Source organism: Protopterus annectens, chromosome 13.part0 (genome assembly GCF_019279795.1).
Source record: "Protopterus annectens isolate FY-2018-M chromosome 13.part0, PAN1.0, whole genome shotgun sequence".
NCBI lineage: Eukaryota > Metazoa > Chordata > Ceratodontiformes > Protopteridae > Protopterus > Protopterus annectens.
In genome coordinates this window covers 662,049,294-662,072,144 of record NC_056747.1, presented here as the reverse complement: position 1 = coordinate 662,072,144, position 22,851 = coordinate 662,049,294, and the positions used below count along the sequence as shown (strand labels likewise).

Below are 22,851 nucleotides of genomic sequence, written 5' to 3'. Positions count from 1 at the left end.
TGGCCTAGAGGATGCTGCAGGGTACAATAGCCATTACTGTACCACATCTTGCTCTATGCCTGACACTGCAGAATAAATTAATGGAAATGTAGAAAAACAACACAACAAAGAAAATGGGAAAATGATGATGGACAGAGAACAGGACAGAAACAGCAGCAGCAGTGGTATTATATGGCAAACTCTGGATGGAGAAAAATGCAGTAAGCAGAACAATGTGATATAAATACCTGAGGAATTCCTATGACAAAACCATTGGATAACACTGGGAGACAAAACAGACTGTTCTCAGTGCTGTGTAAGACAGTACCACATGTTATAGATAGTAACCTGTGTGTGTGTATGCGTGTGTGTGTTTGTTTGTGTATACACACACACAAGCAATGGACAATAAAGCAAAGGTTAAATAACCAAACCATACAAATAAAATGATCAGCCCTGTGAAAGACAGATGTAAGTGGGGTTGTTATAAACAGCATGGGAAATGCAGTTGTGTGGTAGAATACCATGCAAAACATGCCTAAAAATAAGAAAAGGGAATGGACAAGTAATCACTACAGTAATTGTGCACCTGGAAAATTCAAAGCCTCAGTTCAGTGGTACACAGCTTCATGGTAGCGGTTATCTCCATACAGTGACAGGTATAACTGGCACAGTGAAGGACAGTATTGTCACAGATGCATTACAAAATGGTAGTCTGACAAGAGCAGTTAACACCTATGTAATGGTTGTCACATGTCTTCAAGGCACTGAACAATGAAGCAGTACACAGGAGAAAAGAAAAAGCTTAACTGCATTGGCACATCTAGGGTCAGTACACTTGGCAATGTCAGGACTATCTAACACAAGTAGGATCAATAGCACAGTCATAATTACATTTAAAACATGCATCAGTCATGCGAGCACTGAACAAATATGTAGTGTTTAGATGTTAAATGGAAATACAAAACTAGTTAGTGCTGTGATAAACACAGATATGCAGGTCTGGCAGCAGTACAGGCATTTCCAGTGTTGTCGGTGCAACAGCTGAAGAAAGATTTTTGGTTTCCCTGTTATACCATGCAAGAGCCCTGCCATGCTTATATATTGTAGAAGCCATAGCCACTCCAGTTTAAGTCCAGGAATGGAAATAATTGAGGCATGATGCGTCTCCGAGCCCCCTTGATGCACATTTATTGGCAGGGGTGGAACCCCTTGTCCATCTATGGCAGAGAAATGCATGTGGTCTGTAGCAAAGCTCAGGGCATCAGCTTGCACAGCCATGCCCCACAGTTGTGCACCCCCTATGTCACCTGTATGCCCATGGACATTACTGCTGTGTGAATTTGTAGTAACGTGGCTGGCCTGATTACAAAACATGCACAATTTGAACACAGTACACATAACATGAGGCAAACTCGACCATAGAATAGGGCTGATTGCGCACTGTGTTATCAGTGCTGTTCAGAGAGCATTGCTCTGTATTGCCTAATTAGTACAGTCACCATGTTTCAAGCATCTAAGTAGATGATCAGCCATGTGGTTGCCATATTGTGAAAGATGACATTAAAAAAATGGCTATATTACTGAAACCATAGCAGATTGCAGTATATGGCATTTATAAAGAAACCTACCACAGACAGGAGAGCTGGTAGTGTGTACTACTTTGCACAGACACCTCCAGGGTGTTTGCCTTACACTGCTGTCACACCATACTAATTGCTTTGTGCTTATACCGATTGCTGTATGTTACAACTGCAATGGCCTTGTCAGGGATATGGCACAGTGTGTTGAGGAGAAGCTGCACATATGCTTAGGGCACAAGGAGTAGGCAAGAAATATTACAATGCTGGGGGGGGGAGGCAGCTGTCACAAAGGCAGTGGAGGCAAGTGGCAGAGGGGGTTGTCCTTCATGGACCATGACCACTCACATAAATGTGGACAACATTCATCTGGCTCTACCATTGTCTCCATACATGGCTGTGGAAGGACCTATGGTTGTAGGCAACTATCCAGCTGTAATTTTGCAGCTGCACATTACATTCCAGATCCTAAAGTTCCATAGTGACTCATTTCCTGGTAGATGCCCCCAGATGGTACATACCCATGACCAGACAGGCCATAGTGCCAGCCAGCTGCCTGCCATGACCACACAGCAGGGGAATATGGCCACAATCCCACATACAGTGCCCACACATTGGTCTCCTTGATTCATATCCTTCCACACTTGCCTCCACAGGAACAGCTGGTCCTATACCTGGCCAGCAATCCATTGCTGGAAACTCCTTGGTATAGTCTAGGTGGGCACATTACAAGACAGCACAATCCCTGGCACCCCCACAACACTCCAGCTGTGTGCAGGCTTAGCAGAAGCACCAAATAGGAATGTTCCACCAAGGCTGGTGGCTTTGTCCCATGCCAGTGTGCCCCCCACCTGTGAAAAAGATGACTGTAGCCTGCCCAGTCCCTGACTCCTGTAGGTTAGGTAATGACTGATGCATAGTGCACCAGATCCATGCATCGTACTGCATAGCAGTATGCACATGCATGCATCCCTTTCATTCTGTGTTTGTGCTGTCATGGTCCATACAGTAGCGGTGAACTGTTTCCCACTCATTTAGGTAATGGCATGTGAACCGCTTATGGACTGTTCTGTGGTGGGGTCTGGCATGCAACATTGTCAACGCTATTCTCCAAAACAGCTACTAGCACATTTTCAGTAGATACTACTCCTTGTATCATTTCAGAAGCGTTAATCCTGTTTACCAAGAAATACTGGAGTACAAAGAAGCTGATCTATGTGGCTCGTTGCTCTATATTTATACATTTTTCAGTAATTCTCTCTTTTGTCACATGTACAGTAATAAACCCACAAGGGTCATTTACTATTTGTTCTACAACCCTAAATTTGAATTTGTGACTTGAATTCATGTATGTATTTATCTAAAGCGCTCTTGGCCTGCCTTAAGTCCAATGTGTGTTCATAAATTCGCTCTTTACTTCCTAGAAGTTTTTCCAGTATAAAATGCATGGCATGCGTCAAACAATGCTATATAAGCCACCTGTTTAGAATTACAAGAAAATTTACCTTTAATGTGATAAACTTTGCATTGCAAATTTATGACCACATATTGGACACAAAGGCCAAGAGCACCAGTGCTTTATGTAAGCACATCCATGAATTCAAGTCAAATAAATTCAAATTTATGGTGGTAGAGCAAAAGGTAAATGACCCTTTTGGGTTTATCAGCAAGCATCTAAATAAGTGTGAGTTAAAGTGGCAAATAAGATTAGATGCCATGAATTCCCCAGGTTTGAATGATTCTTGTTCTTTCCAGCCACTCTTAAAACTGAAATACCTTTATGCTTGATGTATTAATTTTAATGGTCATAGTAAGCAATTAATTGTTGGCAAAAGTTTTTAATTGGTAAGAGAAATTCATATTTATGTTTTTGATTTAATTGTTTCATGTTTCTCATTGGATGGTTTCAGGTCACAAGACATGTAATAATGTGAGGTTTTATTTTTAAACATAATTCTAAGGAAGTTCCATAAGTCATTTGAATGAAAGCATTTAACTTTCTTATATTAAAGGTTGTAAAATAAATGAGGTGCTTTGTTCCACTACAACTGTGATTTTAATAAGTTTTTCTTTAGCTGTTCGGTTTTTATGTTCTCAGATTTTAAAAATTCCCTAAAAAGTACTTTGACGGAAATGTTGGGGAAACAGATGGCTGTAACTTAAATTATTCTTTTGTGCTGGGATAATAGAGCTAAATTGACCAGACATAGTGAGACTTAAATAAATTTAATCCTGTTCCCTAACAGAAAAGGAATTACTAGAAAATAGAAATCAAAATCTGTACCAAATGTAAGAGAAGTTCTGAATATTATAAGTGAGAAAATAATTGGATTTGGAATATTTATAAGTTAACTAAACTTGTGGGAACAGTACATACATTATAATGTTCAGGAGGAGTGAGACCCATGGAAAGCAGGAATCGGAGCAATTTATGTAACACAAGTGAATGAAAATTGATGAAGCATAACAATTGCAGTGGAAATTGTTATTCTGGTTTGTTTTCTGTTAATGTATGCAAACTCCTGCTAAAGTTTAAAATGTAATAATTTAACAAAGATGTTTACAAAACACGGACAAACTGGGTGAAGTCAAGTTTTAACAGTCTTTGTAGGCTAGCAGTAACTACTTAGGACCTGGCATTACAGCACACACTTATTTAGGGCAGTCTGTACCATCCCAACAAAATACAATGGCTGACCAGCTAAGCAGATCAAAAGCAGACCCAGTGTACAGTGTATACAATTGTTACACCTCACAAAATAAATACCAGGTAGGAGCAGTCAAGGTTTATAATACTTAGATGCACCTTAATGGGGTCAATACCCAAGCTATTCTGGAAGTAGCCACTTGGACATATGTTCACATTTTCTCTAATCATTATAAATGAGACATTGACACTAGAGCTAGAGCTGGGTTTGCTACAGTCATCCTTCAGAGCTTGCTGCAACCCCATAATTCTTGTCATACCACCTTCCTATCATCCTGAAACTCTGGGAATTCTTAGTTAAAAACTACCACAGCAGTGATCTAACTGTAAAACATAGCCATAATAGTAGATGTTTTGAGTGGAGTACTATTGCATTATCACATCCCTCCTAGCACCCCTCTGGATGTTCTTCGTCTTCCCTTGCTGCAGTCCTGACAATTGGGTATAGTCCGCGTCCCAGTCGGCCCGAATACCAGAGTATAAGGCTGGCGCGGTCGTCGGTCCTTAGACCCGAGACTGGCGTCCAGCTATACTAATCGCCATCGACGTCGCCCAGTCTATTTTTTGCAGTCTGGTCGATGCAAGCAATTTTGTGCAGTGCAGGTTGGCGTTCTGATTTTTGAGGCAGTCTCAGACCCGGGACAGTTGCAGACAAGCTAAAAGTTTGTTGCGAATTCTACTTTTTTATTTTTCCGGTTGTTGATGTCAGAAGATTGAGAGGATGTCAGGAAAAAGAAGCAATTAGGGATTATCATACCTTACATATACTATTATATTGTATCCTACCTTTTGTATGTTGGTTGAGTTGCCGCTAGCAGACTAGCTTGTCTAAAGCGCGCACTATATTTGCAGCCAGGTTTTGTTGCAGGTTGGTGGTATTTGGGTGTTGCGGTGTTTATACTATGCTGCGGTTACTAAGAATTACAAGGACATCTACAAAGCGCAAAGACAAAAACAGTGAAGTCTAGGGGTGAGGAACCAGAACGGTCTTCGGACGTCGGTCCTTTAGAGGCTCAGGGCCAGGACTTCTTTTCAGGGGAGTCTCTATGGAGTCTCAGGCAGATACTTTAGATGGGCCCTCAGGCTGGGGAGGCAGGGCAGGCTGCTTCTCCAGGTAGCTCTTCTTCTTCCCTTTAGGCTTCTCCCTTCCCCTGCCTCTGCCTTCTCTTCCCAGCTTTGTTTTAGGCTCTTTAAGGCTTCAGCTTCTCTTCTCCTAGCATTTTTCTCCTCTGTATGCTGAAAATGGTGCTTAAAATGATTAAAAGATTTGAGACTATTGATTAGAGGTTAGAGGGTTCAGAGGCCATAAGAGGCCTAAGGTGGAGGAGGAGTTTGATAGTTTGAAGTCAGGCCTACAGGCTCACAGGTCTTGTGGACTTGCACAGAGTTCCCAGGCTTCTCTGATCTTCTGTGGATTGATGTCCTTCTTTCCTTCCTCCTGAGAGAGGATTTTCATTTTTTCCTCTCAGAGACTGAGGACTCTTTTAGGGAGGAAGGCTTAGGGAAGGCTTAGATCCCTTGGAGGCAAGCTTACCTTGTTTTGTTTTTTGATAGCACAGGCCCTTAGCTATTCCCTCCTGTTGTGAATGTTGTGGTTTTTGTTTTTGCGATAGCTTCTGCTGACTCCTGACCCCCTGCCCCTGTCGGCCTGCCTGGTGCTATAAATAGGTATTATTCATAAGTATTTGTTTAAGAGTCCAAAAGGGACGGGACCCAGGTTTCTCAGGGCCTAAAATTATTCGTTAAAGGGTTAAAAGCTTCTGTGGTTAGTGATAAAGAAGCAAAGGCTTTGGAGAGGGGGGGTACTTCTATACTTCTTAAGAAAATTTATACTTCTCTGGATCATGGAATTCATATGCTGAATTATCAGAATTATCTCCTTTCACATCTGAGGTTCTAGGTGGATGTGATTGAAAGGTTTTGTTCGTATGATTGGGTAAGGGATTTGGAACATGTGGATGTGGAAGTGGTTCAGGTGTCTTTTCAGTGTGGTTGCGATGCTGATCAAGTTGGTTTTGGCCTTCTGTTGCTACTAGTTCTGTTCTTACTTTCTTTTCATCATTTTGCTGAGGTTGTGAATTTAGAGTTTTGTGTGCTCCATTAAGTTTTTGATGTGTTGTTTGTCTGATGTTGTGTTTGGACCGTTTAAAGAAATGGAGGACAAAGAAAAGGAGACAGCTGGGTCAGAGCAGCAGACTGTTAAAGATTTTTTGCAGGTGCAGCCTCCGGCTAGTTAGTTTGGCCTGCTAAGGGGTGTACATATCCTGCTTATGGTTCCAGGTTGGTAGGGGCAGTAGGCGTGGTAGGAGCAGGGGAGGCCTAGGGGTTCAAGGGAGACTGCCAAACGTTCACCTGCTCAGGGTCTGTCGTGAGGGGCAGGGGGGCAGTCCTTAAAGCTTTAGATGAAATGACTCACTCAGCTGGCAGTTCCTCAGCTGGCAGCTGGCAGCTCCTTTGGGAGTCCTCTTTTCTCCGAAAATGGGACTGGGATTTAATCACTCAGTGGAGATGGGTGCTGGATATCGACATTCAGGATTTACAGATTTTAAAGAAACCTTTCAAAGGCATGCCAGATGTTCCTCCTCCACAAATGAACAAGAGGCTCAAAACAAAGCAAGTTTCAAGATTACTCAGATCAGGGCTATTCAGCTGTGTTCTGTGTCAGAAAATTCTCAGAAAGGTCCTGTTCTAGTACCAAGAAGAGAACGTTCTAGGACCAACCAGCGATTTATCTATCCCACCTGGACATTTGGACATTCCTCAAGTTCACAATGTTAGCGTTGGGATGTTACCTCTGCTGGCAAACAATGGTGATGGTAACTTTGGATCACAAGGAAAGCTTACCTTCATGTGATGTTGCTGGCTGAGTTTTGCGTTTCTGGAGCGGTTTGACTATTCTTTCATTGAACTTTGCCTGCATTGCCCGCTTACTTAGCATTCACAAGCTACTTGTCAGTGATGTCTCTCTGGCTCAGTGATAGCTTGCTTCAGCTTACTTCAGCTTCAAATTGATTCTGGCTCGAGCTACTTGAATCTCTGGGCTCAAAAAAGAGGAACAAGCAGTGAAGAATTACAGCTAGATAGCAGTGCTAAAGATGCCTCCTTATTCTGTACCCGAGATAAGTCCAGTCTTAAGTCCAGACATGTACTTTCTGGGTGTGGGACCTGAGACAAGCAGCCAGATAAGCCTTTTTAACCGGACAAAAACAAAGAGTTCTGCACTTTACTTCCATCAACTATCTCATCCAGTCCGTGCTGACTGCACAGACAGTCCTTCATTAGGGGTTCATCATGGCATGAATCTGGTGCTTCCTAATGCCAATGGCAACTCAATAATGGAAAGCTGCAATGTCAAATGCTGCAATGACAGCACAAAAAGACCAAGGGTTGGACTGCCAAATTTTGAATTCTACCTTGCAAATAAAGGAATTCTTGTGAAGGAATCAGAATGTCTCACCTAAACAAACCCACTCTCTGGCGGGTCAGGGAAGCGGAGTCAGATTTTGTCGGCTTGTACCTCGGACACTGCTTGAGGGAACACTGCAATGGAAAGTGGAGTACAGCATCAGAGCCTGCCAGACTACAGCATCTATGGCTCAACAGTTTCTTGATGTCCAACATGCAGAACACTTCTTGGCGTTCAGGGTTACTTCTTGAAGGGCACAGATTCATTCTGACCAGGTGACACAACAATCATGTGGTAGGACAACAGAAGCTATAGACACATTCAGGGGGAAGGCATTCACATCCAGCGTGCATGGGAGACTGCGTTAAGCCTGCCAGCTGCAAGGTTTCCTGGAGAGCACAGATGCCTGAGAACTCCCCACATTGGATCCTTAACAGACAAATCATGGGAAACTACAGTCATGGATGGATCTTTATGTACAGGAACTCTGACAGTCCAGAGGGGAGACTCAGACATCCACTCCACCACCATTCCACAAAGTTACCACACTAAACCATCAGCACACAGGTTGGAAACACATGCTGTGTCTTTTTGGAGACTCTGTCCTTCTTGCTCTCTCCTTCAGTTCTATGCTCTTCCACCTCTGGTTCTTCTTCCAGCAGAGTATTACTAAGGTCAGATGATACAGGCCAAGGATGATGTTGATAAGTCCAGATTAATTCAATTTCCACTGGGTCCTCCAAGCCTAAGTCTTGGCTTCCAGCCTCTCTAGCCTTCTGATTCCTCATCTATTGTTCCTCAGACAGGCGGTCATCTGGATTCAGTATCTTCATCTCCATGGCATATATTGTTGTATTTATATATGGTAGGTCTCAAACATGGTAGGTTTTAAATGTTCAACAAGATTAGAATGCCTGTATGGAGGCTAGGTACTGTAGAAGAAGGAGAGTGTTTTATTTTGAAATGGAAAAGTTTTTATGAGATTTTACAGCATTTTTTTTTTGGATTTTTCTTCCTAATTACTGAATTTTAGGAAATATCTTGGTAATTATTGGACAAAGGTTTATCATTTTCTCTTTCATGCCCACTATGATTGTGACCAATTTTGTCTCAAAATGATTTGTTCCCACCAGTGTTTTCGAGGGACACCTGCAAGCAGACCCTCCTTTGAGCTCCTAGAGGATTTCGCAGCTCAATTTTGTGCTCCCTGCTTCAACTCTTTGAGCCTGTTGCTAAAACTGCTGGTTGGAAATTGAGCCTGCAGCTACTTTTGAATGAAATATTGTCTGCTGAAGACTGCTTTTTCTGTTGGCTAATTGTTTTTCAAAGAAGGGTTCTTGAGTTACCATAAGGGTGTCCAGTAGAGCCTTCTTAATCCTTCCAGTATGCCCCTTCTCATGCATAGTTATTTCCTTCCTTTATGCCTAAAAAGGTGGTATCTAATTAATGACTTCAAGCCAAACTTAGCATTTTTACACAGTTAGATGCAGATCCTCAATTACTAGGGAAAGAGCAGGCAGTTTAGATGTACACACACACAATAGCGTTTTTTTTTGAGCAGGCGTAGTTCATTTTGCAAGCCTAAAGCAAACAGGGGTTTTCTAGGTTTCACTTTGCAGATTGCATTATGTTACAAGGCTCAGATAATTGAGGTGGCAGTTATTTTTAGATTTTGTTATTCTTATCATGGCATCACTTTTCCAGCATTCTAAAGGGGAGCAACAGCTGATATTCTGGAGGCAGCTACTAGGGTTCAGTGCATACTTTCTCCAGGACTTCTAAAGGCTATATGGAGTTAAGGCATTTTTCTTTGCCTATTATTCGGTAACAGTATATACTCAGCTGGGAGAGCTGCCTAATTTACCAGCCTCCCTTACCTCTGCTTTGCTCTGCAGCTATAGTTGCAGCCTCCAGCACCTCTGCTTTTGCACAGTTTGTATTGTACCATAACTGGCTCTGCTTAGGAGAAGAACGCCAAGTACTCTTACCCTCCTCCCTCCCCCTCCTCTGTGTTTCCATTTGTGGCTACAATCAATCATGCTTTTCCTCTGTGTTTGGTATGTGGTGTTGTAGGTGAGTTTACATGCTTATATTTTTGTACTTATCTTTTGGGTTATTGTACATTTTTTTTTGGGTGCAGGTTGTTTTTGGGACTGTTCTTTCATGTCTTCATGTACCTGGGGGCAAGAAAGGGCCCTAAAATGCTAAGGGTCCATCGCATTGAGTACCCTGGGTATTATACGGCAGTCTACCGTACCAATTATACCTATCAACTCTCTTCTCTGGTATTCGGTTGGGACTACATTCTACACTTAACCCAAACTGTACTTTTTCTGTACTCCCTTGCATTGTAAGCATTCTAGGCTGGGGTTTGTTACCCTTCCCCTTGTCTAGGGTTTTGAATCAGCTTGGATATGTATAGCTGCTTTGCTATTTACCTTCCTGTTCCTTGGCAGATAAGGTCCTCCTTTACCTTTCCTTCATCATCTGTTGTCCCACCCGGCATTACTACTGTTTGCTGGGGTTCGCTCTTTCAGAAAGCCGTAAGATGGTAAAGGCAGACAACACTTTTATATTGGGAGTGTCATCACGTTCCAGTTGTGGAGGTCCACTACACCTAGAGGAGGTGTTCTGAACTGTAGAATTCTAGCCTGATGAACAGAGATGCCTGCAGCTTAATCCCGTAGTTACAACTTCAGCCAAAGTGATCTACTCAAAGATGTATTATGGTAAATTCCTCCATAATTGTATTTTCAAGTTGAGTATGCTTTGGATGCAGTACCATATGCTATTGAAAGAGGGGCACTGGGGTATTGCACATTAAATCCAGAATTAGATGTCTCAACAGCTTGTTCTTAAAGTTTGATAAAACTTATCTGCTGATGCCTAATGAGTGTGGGTCAGTACCGAAAAGGTTTATGTAACCAGCTCAGTCACCTGGTTAACGAATGTAAAATAAACAAATAGTTGTACACCAGTAATGATGAGGCCTCTTAGAGAATACTGATGTTAGTTTTAAATAACTTGGCCTGATTGTTTGCTAAACTTTGTTTTGATAGATGAGAGTGAAGGACCCAGTGAAAGGAATGTCTGCGGTGGATGACTAAAGCTGTATACTGTTTGCCCTGTAAGTATATCAAAAACTGTTATGGAGACTATTCCAAAGGGTAGTATTCATTGAATCTGCTTTCTTTTCTGACACTGCAGTTGAAAGTGTATATGCAGGTTCATTTGTGCTGATTAAACTCTTCCTGAGGTTTTACAAATAGCCAGATGCTAGTTAGTTCCATAATTCTTTTAATACCAAGGAAAAGTGTGTACTTTAAACGTTTGTCACCTGGATTTATTTTGTTTAATTGTGTGTATGTAGATAAATAACGCAATTGCATGCACATTGACAGAGCAAAGGTAGAGCTCTCTATTTCTGAGAGACGGTCACTTAAGATGCGAGCTGTTCTGTATTACAGTTGGTAGTTCAGTTTTTTGTAAGTCAGGTGTGGACCAACTTTTTCTGGTTCATCACATTAAAAAAAGAAAACTTGCTAGATTTGTGAAAGGAAAAACACCATGGTACTACACTGGAGTGAAACCCACAGAATTCACAAGCAAAGACACTGAATAAGTAATACAGTTTTAACTCATTTAATCAGAGACAAAAGCACTAAACTTTTTTCTTTTCTGGTGATTCTTCATCTGGAGTTTCTTTGCTTGTGAATAAATCTGTTGCCATTTACAAGATGCACATTTTTATAGGTAGTCTTGGTCATTTGGGCCGGGATAGGTGCAATAAGATGACATAAAAACAGAATATAAAATTTGGATCTGATGCTATCCGTGTCATTATTCATCACAGATTGGTCTTGGATCTGACCTCTGATCTGAGCTGGCAACTAATGCAGATCCACAGCTCAAGTTCCTCCCTTTCCCATAATCCCTTGCTGACCTCTGATCCTCAAATCTTATTTGCCACTGAACGTGTTGGATGCATCCAAGCTCAGGCGACTTCTCTATTAAATAAGTATTTTTCTTTCTTTTCTATCTTTTTTTTCTGTCTCCTTTTGGTATTTTAGGGTTTCTACACTAGTTTACCTTCACTCCCATAGCTTAGAGTTATCTCTCCCTTTACTCTTATCGCGGTAGTCCCCCTCCCTCTCATTGTCTGATTTGTCCAGCACACCATCCAGGTTGTCATATCCTGCCAGACCTTTGGATCAGAGTGCATCGTCGAATCTGGTAATTAGACAGCTCCCCATCCAGATCCTCCAGAAAATCTGATCTGAAACATCACAGCCAGTCTCCTTCATGGGACCACAGATCTATAGGATCCAAAGCAGGATCCCCAGCTAGGTTGTGCCATTCATCTGCACCCTCTAGATCCTCTAGTAGTCTATTACCTTCGGATATGGATAGGATGATGAGGAGCTTCCTCAAGGCACACATTGAGTTGGGCTTGTTGTCATCACTGGCCCAGCTGGCCAAGGGATGTACCCAACCCACAGGACTCCACCCTCCTCTTCCAATCCATCCAGTTTCAGAGCATCAGGACCAGAGCATTCCAAGTGAGAGGCCATCCGTGTCGGGCATACCTCCCTTCTCGACTCAGTCAAGGTTCCTAGCTGGCTGTGTTCCACGGCCCTCAGAATAAGCTATGCCTCATCCCAGTGAGGCAAATCTATGTTTTCTGGGGGTGGTTTAGGTCCTGAGTTTTCAGACTGTTCCCTTCCCCTGGGAGCTTTGGCACTTGAAGGCTTGGGGCTGACGTCTGGGGGCTTTGGTACTACATCGGGGTCCATTCTGTCTTCCTGGCCAGCTGCGGACGCAGGAGAGAAGAGAGGGGAGCCTCATCCAGTCAGTCAGCCTTCAGGGCAGTAGAGAGGACCTTCTCCAGCTTGGCGGTCACCTCTCCTTTGTCTCTAGGTCCTCCACAGCCCCACTCTGCTTTGGGTGGTAAGGCCTCATCATCCTTCCAGGGTCAGCCCTCTCACAAGCACCTACAAATGGGCACTACCTCATTTGGGGTTCCTGTCTTTTCCGAGTCCTCCCCAGAGCCCACCATGGAGGAACCCCCTTGGAAGAGAATGTGTAATAGGAGGCACCTTGACTTTCCTAGAGAGTCTGTCACAGAGTACACAGATTTCGAGGAGGGAGACTGATCCCCCCCCCCCCAGGCTGCCATCTCAGGAAGTGTCGTTTGGGGGGACATCCTTGAAATTTTCAAGCAAAGAGGCAGGTGGTCTTCCCCCACCCCATCTTCGGAGGAATCTAGTGTTTCTGAAGGCCTTTGGAATGGGCCCATCTTCTACCTGGGTGTCCCCCCTGCTGACGAGATTGTGGATGTCATCACTGGCAGGGCTTAGAAGGAGCCAGGACACAGTGGAACTGGTACCCAAAAAGGTTGACAGTCCCCCCAAAGATGAGGCCTTTTGGAGTAAGGTCATCTCTGTTGATGCCATCGTGGTGGCCGCTGCTACCAAGAAGGAGCTAGTGGAACAGAGCTCCTCTGTCGATGAGGTTGATCTCCAATGCGGTGGAGGCCACCTCTCGAGCAGCTAGCACAGGTATTGCCATTAGACGGCATGCCTGGCTTTTCCTTTACGGATCCCTTCAAGGCACCTTTTACTAATGTTCCCTTTGACTGTTCAACCTTGTTCGGACTGTCCATCAAGGAAACATTGACCCGCAGTGAGCAGGAGGGTAAGACTCTGTCCATGGTGGGAATCAAGTTTTCTACTCCCCAACAATCTTTTTCTAAGACTCTGAGAGGTAGTAAGAAACTTTGGTTCTACACAACTCTATCCTCCTTCCAGGATGCTCCCCAAGAATCTTCCACAAGCTGGGGTAGGGAATTCAATGGTAGACACTGCCCTCAGAGGCAGAGGAGGCCTGCAGAATCAGGGCTCCTGGGAGCCTTTCTTGGAGAAGCCCTTTCAGCGCTCCTGAAGCACTGCTCAACTGTTCTGCCCTGGAGACAGTATGGGGATTTCTCCCTGCACTGACTTAGCCTGGACAAGTCTCACCTCAGCTCACTGGGTGTTAACGTTTCCAGGGGTTACTCCACTCCCTTTTTTCAGTCCCCTCAGATTCAAAAATCCCTTCCGGGTGTTCCACCCCACCAGAGGGAAGTTGGTCCATCTCAAGGTTCAAGACCTTCTTCTAAAAAGAGCCATCCAAGTGGTCCCAACAGGCCAACGAGGGTCCACATCTTACTCTCACTACTTTTTGGTACCAAAAAGGACCAGGGACCTGCATTCCATTTTAGACCTCAGTGAATTGAACCTGTCAGTCAAGAGGTCCAAGTTCCGGATGGTCACTGTTCAGTCCATTCTGTCTCTTTTGTGCAAGGATGATTGGATGTGCTCATTGGAACTCAAGGACATGTACTATCATATCAAAATTGGCAGGTGCTCCAGGAGACACTTGTGCTTTTCGGTTGGGGCCAGTCATTACCAGTTCAGAGCCTTGCCCTTTGGACTCACCACAGCCCCTCCCCCCCCGGGTGTTTACCAAATGTATGGCAGTGGTGGCAGCCCATCTCCGACTGCAAGGATTCCAGGTCTTTCCGTACCTGGACGATTGGCTCTTCATGGTCCCAACGAGGCATCAGTTATTAATGGCCACCTCTTATGCCTTCAATCTTTCACCATCTGGGAGTCAGTCAGTTTGCCTAAGTCCAACCTTTCTCCATGCCAAAATTTGGAGTTTAGCAGAGTTCAATTGGACACAATATTAGAGACTGCAGCACTGCCCTTAAGCAGAGTTCTTCTTCAGGATCAGGTCTCTCACTTGATTCTAGAATGTCCATCAGTCCATCTGAGTCTACAAGTGCTAGGTTCGATGACGGCTGCCATCCAATTAGTTTCTCTCACCAGGTGTCACATGCGAGTTCTGCAGTGGACCCTGGCAGTTCAGTGGTCTGCTCAGATTCACCCCATGTCCATGACCATCAAGATTTCTTGGGTGTGCAGAAATCACCTTATGTGGTGGCTTCAGACTCTGGATCTAATTTCTGGTAGACCCTTTGGTCTTCCCCAACCCAAGGTCAGAGTGACCACAGATGCCTCCCTGTTGGGGTGGGGGGGCATTTTCAGGGCAGTACGGCCCAAGGCACGTGGTCCCCTGTAGAGACCAATTTGCACATAAACATCCTAGAGATGAGGGTAGTCCTAATGTTGCAAGCCTTTCAGGAGTGCCTCCCTCTAGGGACCTTAGCATTTCAAACAGATAACGTGGTGGTGGTCTGGTACATCAACAAGCAAGGGGGAACACTGTCTTATCCCCTGTGTAGAGAGGCCATGAGAGTGTGGGAATGGGAGATGTCATCCAGGCGCTTTCTTCTTGCAGTTCACATTCCCGGAAGTTCCAGTGTGCTGGCCGACAAACTCAGCAGGTCCATCTTAAGTCCCCATAAGTGCTCCCTGAATCAGTCAGTAACAAATCTGCTATTCGACTGTTGGGGATCAACCATGCTGTGATCTCCGTCTCCCCAGTCAACCGCAAATGCAGTAATTATTTTGCCCTGATCCCTCCAGTGGAGAGTCGCCCAGGGATGCTCTGATTCACGATTGGCTCCAGGACTCTATGCTTACCCTCCTACTCCTCTGATTCCCAAGGTATTACAGAGAGCTCACCGCCTGAAGAGAAGACCCTTCTTATCCTCATTGTCCCCATTCTGGCCTCTGCAGGTGTGGTTCTCCCTATTACGGTCTCATCTGGGGTATCCGCCCTGGATATACCTCATCCCATTCTGGATCTCATTTCCCTTCCCTGGGGGCTTCCACTTCCCAATCTCTGGACTCTTCGTTTAATCACTTGGTTTCTCCAGTTCCAGTAATCCTTTTTGCAGTCCAGGCTTCCTTCTCCCATGAGGAACATTATTTTGGCCTCTCAAAAGCCATCTACTAAGAAGGTGTATTCCAGTTAAATGGAAAAGGTTTTCTATTTGGGCTAGACAGTGTAATTTGGATCCCTTTTTGGTCCGAATTCCTGGTATCTTACTGTTTGTCCTCTCTTTTTCAGGATGGGGCAAGTTCTTCTACTATCAAGCTTCAGTTAACAGCCATTTCTAACTTCCACATTAATGAGGAGCCTACTTTCTCTTCTAAACTGTGCAAAGCCTTTCTTAAAGGAGTTTTTCTCCTTAGACCGCCTATTAAAGATACTTCCCTGCCATGGGATTTAACCATGGTGCTGCAGTCTTTGACACACAGCCCTTCGAACCAGCTGCTTCTTGTGATGTCAACTTTCTGTATTAGAAAGTGGTGTTTTAGTGGCCATTACTTTTGCCAGAAGAGTCTCTGAGCTGCAGGCTCTAAGCATTAAGCCTCCATTTTTGGTCTTCCACAAGGACAAGGGTGTCCCTTAGGACAAACTCTTTGTTCATTCCGAAAGTGGCCTCAGAGGTTAACCTCAATCAATCAGTACAACTCCTGGTTTTCTTTCCTAATTACTCTAATAAAGGTGAATACATGTTTCATTGTTTTGATGTTCATAGACAATTACATTTCTGTCTGAAAAGAAATGAGGAATTTCGGAAGTCGGACCAGCTTTTGGTGGCCCTTTTCTCAAAATGGAATGGGTCTGTTGGTTACTAAGGTGACTATTTCCAGATGGATTGCTAATTGCATTTTCTTAGTTTGATAGCAAACGTATGGAGTTATACAGATCAGTTAAGGCCCATTCTACTAGGTCTGTGGCTACATCGTCTGCCTTCTTAGCTAAACTTTTATTGGATGAGATTTGTGCTGTTGCTACTTGGTCTAATCCCCACACCTTTGTTTCACAATATAAGCTGAATCTGGTGTGTAGGAACAGGGCTTCTTTTGGTTCTTCTATGCTCCGGCATATCCTTCCTTGAGGCCACCCGGGGCTTAATAGTAGCTGGGGATTCTGACCCATCCATTATGAATAATGACATGGATAGCATCAGATAGTTATGTACTTACCATAACTTGGAGTCTGTGCTATCCAGTATCATTATTCATCACGTTCCCTCCCTCCTTCCCCCTGCTTTTGGGGATCTGGTAGAGCTGGGATGGTTCCATTTTTGGGATAGTTTTTCTCCTATGCAAAGTTTTCTCCACTCCTATTTGTTCAGCAAATTTGATCTGAGGGTTAGGGGTTAGCAGGGGATTATGGGAAGGGGAGGAGCTTGAGCTCTGGATCTGTCAATTAGTTGCCAGCTCGGATCCGAGGTCTGATCTAAGACCAATCTGTGATGAATAATGACACTGGATAGGACAGATTCCAAGTTATGGTGCGTATGCAACTCTTTTTAAATGTTTTTTTTTCTCTCTGCTTCCAGGTCTGTCCAAGTACTATCACCAAGACACCAGCTACACAAGCTTTCCAGTTAACGGCACATCTCCGTGAAAGAAGACTTTTTCAAAGCAGCACTTAAAAAGATGATTTTTCAGAACCCCTTATTTAATCTTAGCTATCCATGTTTACTGTTGTGAACAGTTAAAAATATTAAAATAAGCACTAAGATTTTAGCCATTGTTAAAAAATGAAATAGATGAGGTCTATAAAATGTATTCTGATTGTTGTAATTGACGTTTATTTTGCTGTGTGTATTTGGACCAAGCCAGTTATGGCAGTGTATTTTCTGATTTTTATTTCATTGTGCAATTTTTAGGATTAGTTGTCTTGTGATACAGAGGGCTGAGGTACTGTTTCTCAAAGGGGGTTAGGCTGGTAAACTTGATTCATCTGCAAATGTAACACTACAAAAATTAGCTGCATTTCTCAGTTATGAATGGTAAGGGAGACAAACCACCAGAACATGTCACTTTTACCTGTGTATCCATAAGTGTATCCATGTAATTCTTCAGTCAGGATCCCTACAGGCTACTCTGGTGTATAGAGGAGCTGTAACTTGGCATAGGTTTGAAATAAGTCAGTAGTCAGAGATAATCCAGTTGAGATGACTCTTTGGGTGATGTAGCCAGGTGTAGTATAGTACTGTGGAAAAGCAATGACTAGAGGTGACTGAAAGATGGACTTTGTTTAATTGGTGGGTATGCCATGCTGCTTTCATCCTAAAAAGTAACCGTGATAGTAATTAAAGGTTGTAGATATATCTCAGTTGAGGGAGAGAGCTTATTTCATTTGATATGGTATTCTTCTCATATGCAGTGTCCTATGGATTATATTAGTTTTATAAGTTAACATTAAAAACAACTAGTCAGTGTAACATCCAGAATATTTTCACCAGTAACTGTATTAAACCACTAGCACTATTATTTACCAGTAATTCTGCTTCAGCTCTGCATGTACACTTAAACACAAATGTACAATGCCATGATTCAGAATCGCAGTTTACATCTGAAGCATTTGGGGACTAGGTCATGACTTTCAAGTAATAACTCAACAGATGTTTGATAGGTAAAACGACCATATATTTATTGTCTGTGTGATGTAATGCATCACAAGTGTGAACCAAGCAAACACCTACAGTGGAGACTTATGTCGCATACTACATAAGTTGTTGCCTACTTGAGAATAATGGTGGTGGTGATCCACATTTTCTGGAAGTGGAAAGCTGTGAAGTATTAGTCCAAACTGGTCCTTATTCATGTGACCAAATCCATTTTACTGTGTTCCCTCTAGTATGTTACTGGCTGGTTACACTGTTAGAGGATGATTTAAAGAGCAATTTTAGGGCAAGAAGAACATTTTTTCCTGTCAGATTGTTTCTTCCCTACACAGTGATCCACAATAGTTTTTAATATAGTCTGATTTAACCGTTTCTGTAGGTGTGATGGTTTTACAATATTACGCCTCCTTGATGCACACCATGTTTGGTTGCATGAAATTTCAGAATTTGGCTCATGGGGTCATACATCTTAATATTTGAAAGTTTTGGCCCATAAAAAACATTTACCTGGGATGGTATTAGCACCCCTGTCTTCTTTCCCTCGTACAGCCATAAAATAAATATTTGACAAACTGAAATGCATAATATACTGCTGTATAGGGAGAGCACTTTTTCTGGAGCACCAGTTGGACAGCACTGTTACTGTGTCAGTTGTGAGTGAAAGTACAGCTCAGGCGACAATGACTAGAATCATGACACTGATGAATAACAGAGAATGAGTCTTTGTTCGTAACAAACTCTTAGTCTTCACTAAAGTTACTAGTTAGGCACGTTTTGTAGATGAAAAAAGTTATGTTGTATTATGTTTTAAAGATTGCAAGGAACATAAAACAGAAGTATTTGAAGTACACTAATGACGCATTCCAGAGATTCTGAAAGCAAGCAGTAATTGAGTAGTTTTATTCTAAGTAAATGGACAGAACAGCTTGAAGGAAAAGGGAGTTAAGGAAAAAAGGTCATCACTTTAGAACACAAAATGCTTTGGAAGAAGGTGAAAGCTTAGATGAAAAACAAAACCAAGTGAGTGTGGCCTTCTCCGTAGGCTAATTTGGGGTAGAACAAATCTTTAAAAAAATAAATACACGTACGCACACACGTACTTACATTTTTATTTATTTTTCCCCAGTCTTGATGGTGCAGAAGGAAGGAAACAAAACTACAATCCAGCTGACCTGAGATTTAACAGTATAGGGATTGGAAGAGCCAGGGAGGGAGTGGGAATGAGCAGCTTTGCTGTCTCTTTTATGCAATGTCACTAATTCCAACCAGTTAAGGCACATAAAAAAGGGTGTAGTATATATGGCTGTGGCGCACATTTATTATGTGCTGCAATTTTAGATAGATTTAGTCAATGATTACAGTGGTCAAATTATATTATAGTCAAACTGCAAAAGTTCGACTGTAATATAATTTTAGGAGTTATTGTCTTTCTCCTTGGTTGTGCAGCCATGGAGTTAGTATATTTAATTTCTGGGGTTTTGTGGGCAGAGCCACCCAACACAAAAGGAATGCCAAATGTAACCCATTTATTCACATTACTTTAATTCACTTTAGTTCAGACTTTTTTGGTAGATGTTTGACATCGCCAATGAACTTTTTGGACAAATGTTTCTGCTGATGAAAGTTATCAAAAATCCTCCCTGGCACGCAGGGCTAGCATATCTGATACTGCAGGATGGTTTCACTCCACTTCCCCTGCCCAACCTGCCACTGGTGCAGTCCCAGCCCTGGAGAGTAGTACTTAGAGACACTTAGGGATAAGTGATGCAGCCAGGCAGCTGATGGTCAGCTGGGAGAATGCAAAGGGAGGGTGAGAATATTTACTTAACTTCCTGTGTTAGTGATGTGAATAAGTTAAATGTGTTTATGCCAACTGTATAGTACATAAGGATAAAAATCTCTTGCTGTGCTCGAGCCAACCCAAGTTTCATTAGTGACCCAGATAATATAGGACCCAAATGGAGAGTGGTGAGACAGATGTTGGCTTGCCTGTCCCAAACAGGGTGTTGCTACAGTGCTTCATTGTTTGAGTGACACCATGTTAGAAAACCGGTGCTAGGACAGCAGCTACAGTACTCCAAAAAAAATGAAGACAGTATAGCCTACCAAGCAGTGTTACATTCATCAGTGCTAGAGTGCTTGTATGTAAACATGTACCTAAATCCCAGTGTTTCAGACCTTGCTTCAGCAGTTTACTATTCAGACAATAGTTTGTGATGGAGTTACACCCCCAATAAACAAACAAAAGTCATGGATATCTGCCAACATTTTTTTCTGTTACCCTTACTGTCCATCAGATGTTATCGGGCTACAAAAAGAAAAATTCCTTTTGGAATGGAGGACCACCCCGCTATATGGTGTAGTGAGGTCTTAAGGGGCTAAACAGGTATGGGGGAGTGAAAACTATAGGGAATTGATAATCTAGGTTGGGGAGGACCAAAAATATATAAACATCTGATTTTTTTTTTCATCGTGGTGGTTCATTAAAGGGCAGAGCTTAATTTTTTATTTCTCCTTTTTTTCCACTTTTGCTTTCTCTTTCCTTTGAAAACTCTGTGACCAAATTAAAGACCACATTACCTGTGCTCAGCTTTGTTGAACGAGAACAGTTGTTCAGAAACAGATTACTGTCAGGCTAATTTAACCGTAGCACAAATCATTTTATATCATGTGACCATGTTTTTAGTTATTGAAGGAAATCACGTACATTTTTGTTTGCACATATGCAGGGCCTTCTCTTATATATACTTAGAATTTCTAATGTTGCACTTCAAAAGCTGTATCATATTAGATAGGAGATTGTACAGATGTCATTGTTGAAAATAAACAAGGTTTAGTACAGCAGTGTCGATGAAAAGCACAATTTATTGTAATTTATAAATGTCTGTGAATATTCTGATCAATTAAATATCTATGACACAGTGGAAAGATTGCACTTTGTGGTCCAACCCCTGATAATGGGAGTGGATGCTACACAGAAATGGTTGGGAGTACCTAGCAGGCTGCATTTCTTCAGGAGAGAAAACATCTTGAATTCCCTCACGATATGAGATTGGGTGATGTTAAGTGGTTTTCTGGCAGTATGGTGCTGCATATACCTCTCAACTGTATTCCTTGGTATTTCTGATTTTTGAGGGTGAAATAATAGTGTGCCACGAATTCCTGAGTGGCCCCTTCAAATCCCAATTTTTTTGTTTTATTTACATTTTTTAGTTAACTGTGACAACATCATGTCATCAACGTACACAGGTGCTGGCAGCTGGTGTCCTTCACCTGGGAACCAATGAAGTTGGACGTCACCCCCCCAAAACAGGCAGAAGAAGAGATGCCTCCTTCACCTATTTCTGACATAGAGTCAAGAAGAAAAAACACAGCCCAAACCCACAACTGAACAGGTGCCGAGCGGTGAGGTACAAGTGACTTCTTTGATGGCAAAGTCAACATGTTGTATTAAGTCAGGATTGTTGGGAGATCTATTACTACAGACTGGACACACTAGGCTGGATATTGTAACATTGACGTTTGGAACTGAAGAGAACAGCTGTTCTATAGTAAAACTATTTGTTTAGCAATTTTAGTATCTCTGGTTGGACTCTGGTTTTTTTGCTATAAAATAAAGGCTGCAGCATGTCTTTTCTGTAGTAATTTGGGGCCATCTACAGGGACTGAGTGGTTTGCTTTGGTTTAAATTGGAAGGCATTTTGTGTGTGTGTGTGTGTGTGTGTGTGTGTGTGTGTGTGTGTGTGTGTGTGTGTGTGTGTGTGTATAGCTTAGATTCTTAGAAAGATACAGCCAAAATGCTTAATGTTGTGCACATCCCAGGTATACGGTCTCTTCTGGTCTTTGTGGTCCAATATATGTTTTACAGGCTGCAATAAACTTCACATGAAACCTGAATGCCCTCTACATTTCCAGCCAGTTAAGCAACTAAGAGATTTTCTTTGTATTAATTATTGGTACTTGAGCTTGATAACTGGGGTGAGATGTTAATTTTATAGTGCTGATAGGACTTAGAGCTTATTGTAGGGAAAATGGAGCCATGTCCTTGTGGAAATAAAGTTCCTCAAGCAAGGACCAGCTTCACAGTACACAGTCTTATAACTTTTTTTATATCCTTTATGAAGATATGCCAATGTCGTTTAGTGACAAGTAGCTGAGAGACTGTCTTTTTGTAGACCAGCCACGCACATACTGGGAGGGGTCATGGGGTTTGGTTTACCGGTACATGTGGTGGTGCTTAGGGTGGGTCTTGATTCCATGCCGAACTCTGTGACTGATGTGAGTAACAAAGGATATTTTAAGGTTTGGTAGGATTAGGGTGATTAGGCATTACCCCAACTGGTTTGCTTTGCTGCTTATCACTGAAAAGGTGCTTGTCTCTAAAATGTATTTATTTATGGGGGGTGGGGGTGGAATTACATCACTCTCTTGGCACTCAGAACGTCTGAGTATTGTACTGGTCCTCATGCAGTGACGGTGTTTTCAACTGCCTTGATTTTTTTCCCCTTTAAGACTTGTTCTTTCTACCATTGAGTATACATAAATTGCTTACATTTAAATAAAGATGCGCACTTTCTTATTCAAATATTTTGGTTTTCATGAGTGTTTGGTTTTGTAGCCCGTTGCAATGATTATTAGTACTGTGCTTATTTTAAGACTTAATGGCGACAAAAAACTATTTTCAGGAGTGGCTGCTGAATAAAAAGATATTTATGTTCTGTGTCAGAGTGCTTGCAAGGTGGCAGTACTTTTGTAACCTCGAGTAAAAATATCATTGGTGTTTCTTTCCCTGGCCTTTTGTTAG

At 42.5% G+C, this 22,851-nt stretch overlaps 1 protein-coding gene across 1 annotated transcript in view; it reads left to right on the top strand.

Moving 5' to 3' along the window:
* PITPNA (phosphatidylinositol transfer protein alpha) overlaps positions 1-22,634 on the top strand; it is a 1,003,333-nt gene extending 980,699 nt beyond the window's left edge. Inside the window, exons 14-15 of the mRNA XM_044054349.1 lie at positions 10,732-10,799; positions 16,974-22,634. Of these exons, the coding sequence (XP_043910284.1) occupies positions 10,732-10,779 (48 nt within the window). The 3' untranslated portion in view covers positions 10,780-10,799; positions 16,974-22,634. The remainder of the gene's footprint in view (positions 1-10,731; positions 10,800-16,973) is intronic.
* The last annotated feature ends 217 nt before the right edge of the window (positions 22,635-22,851 follow it).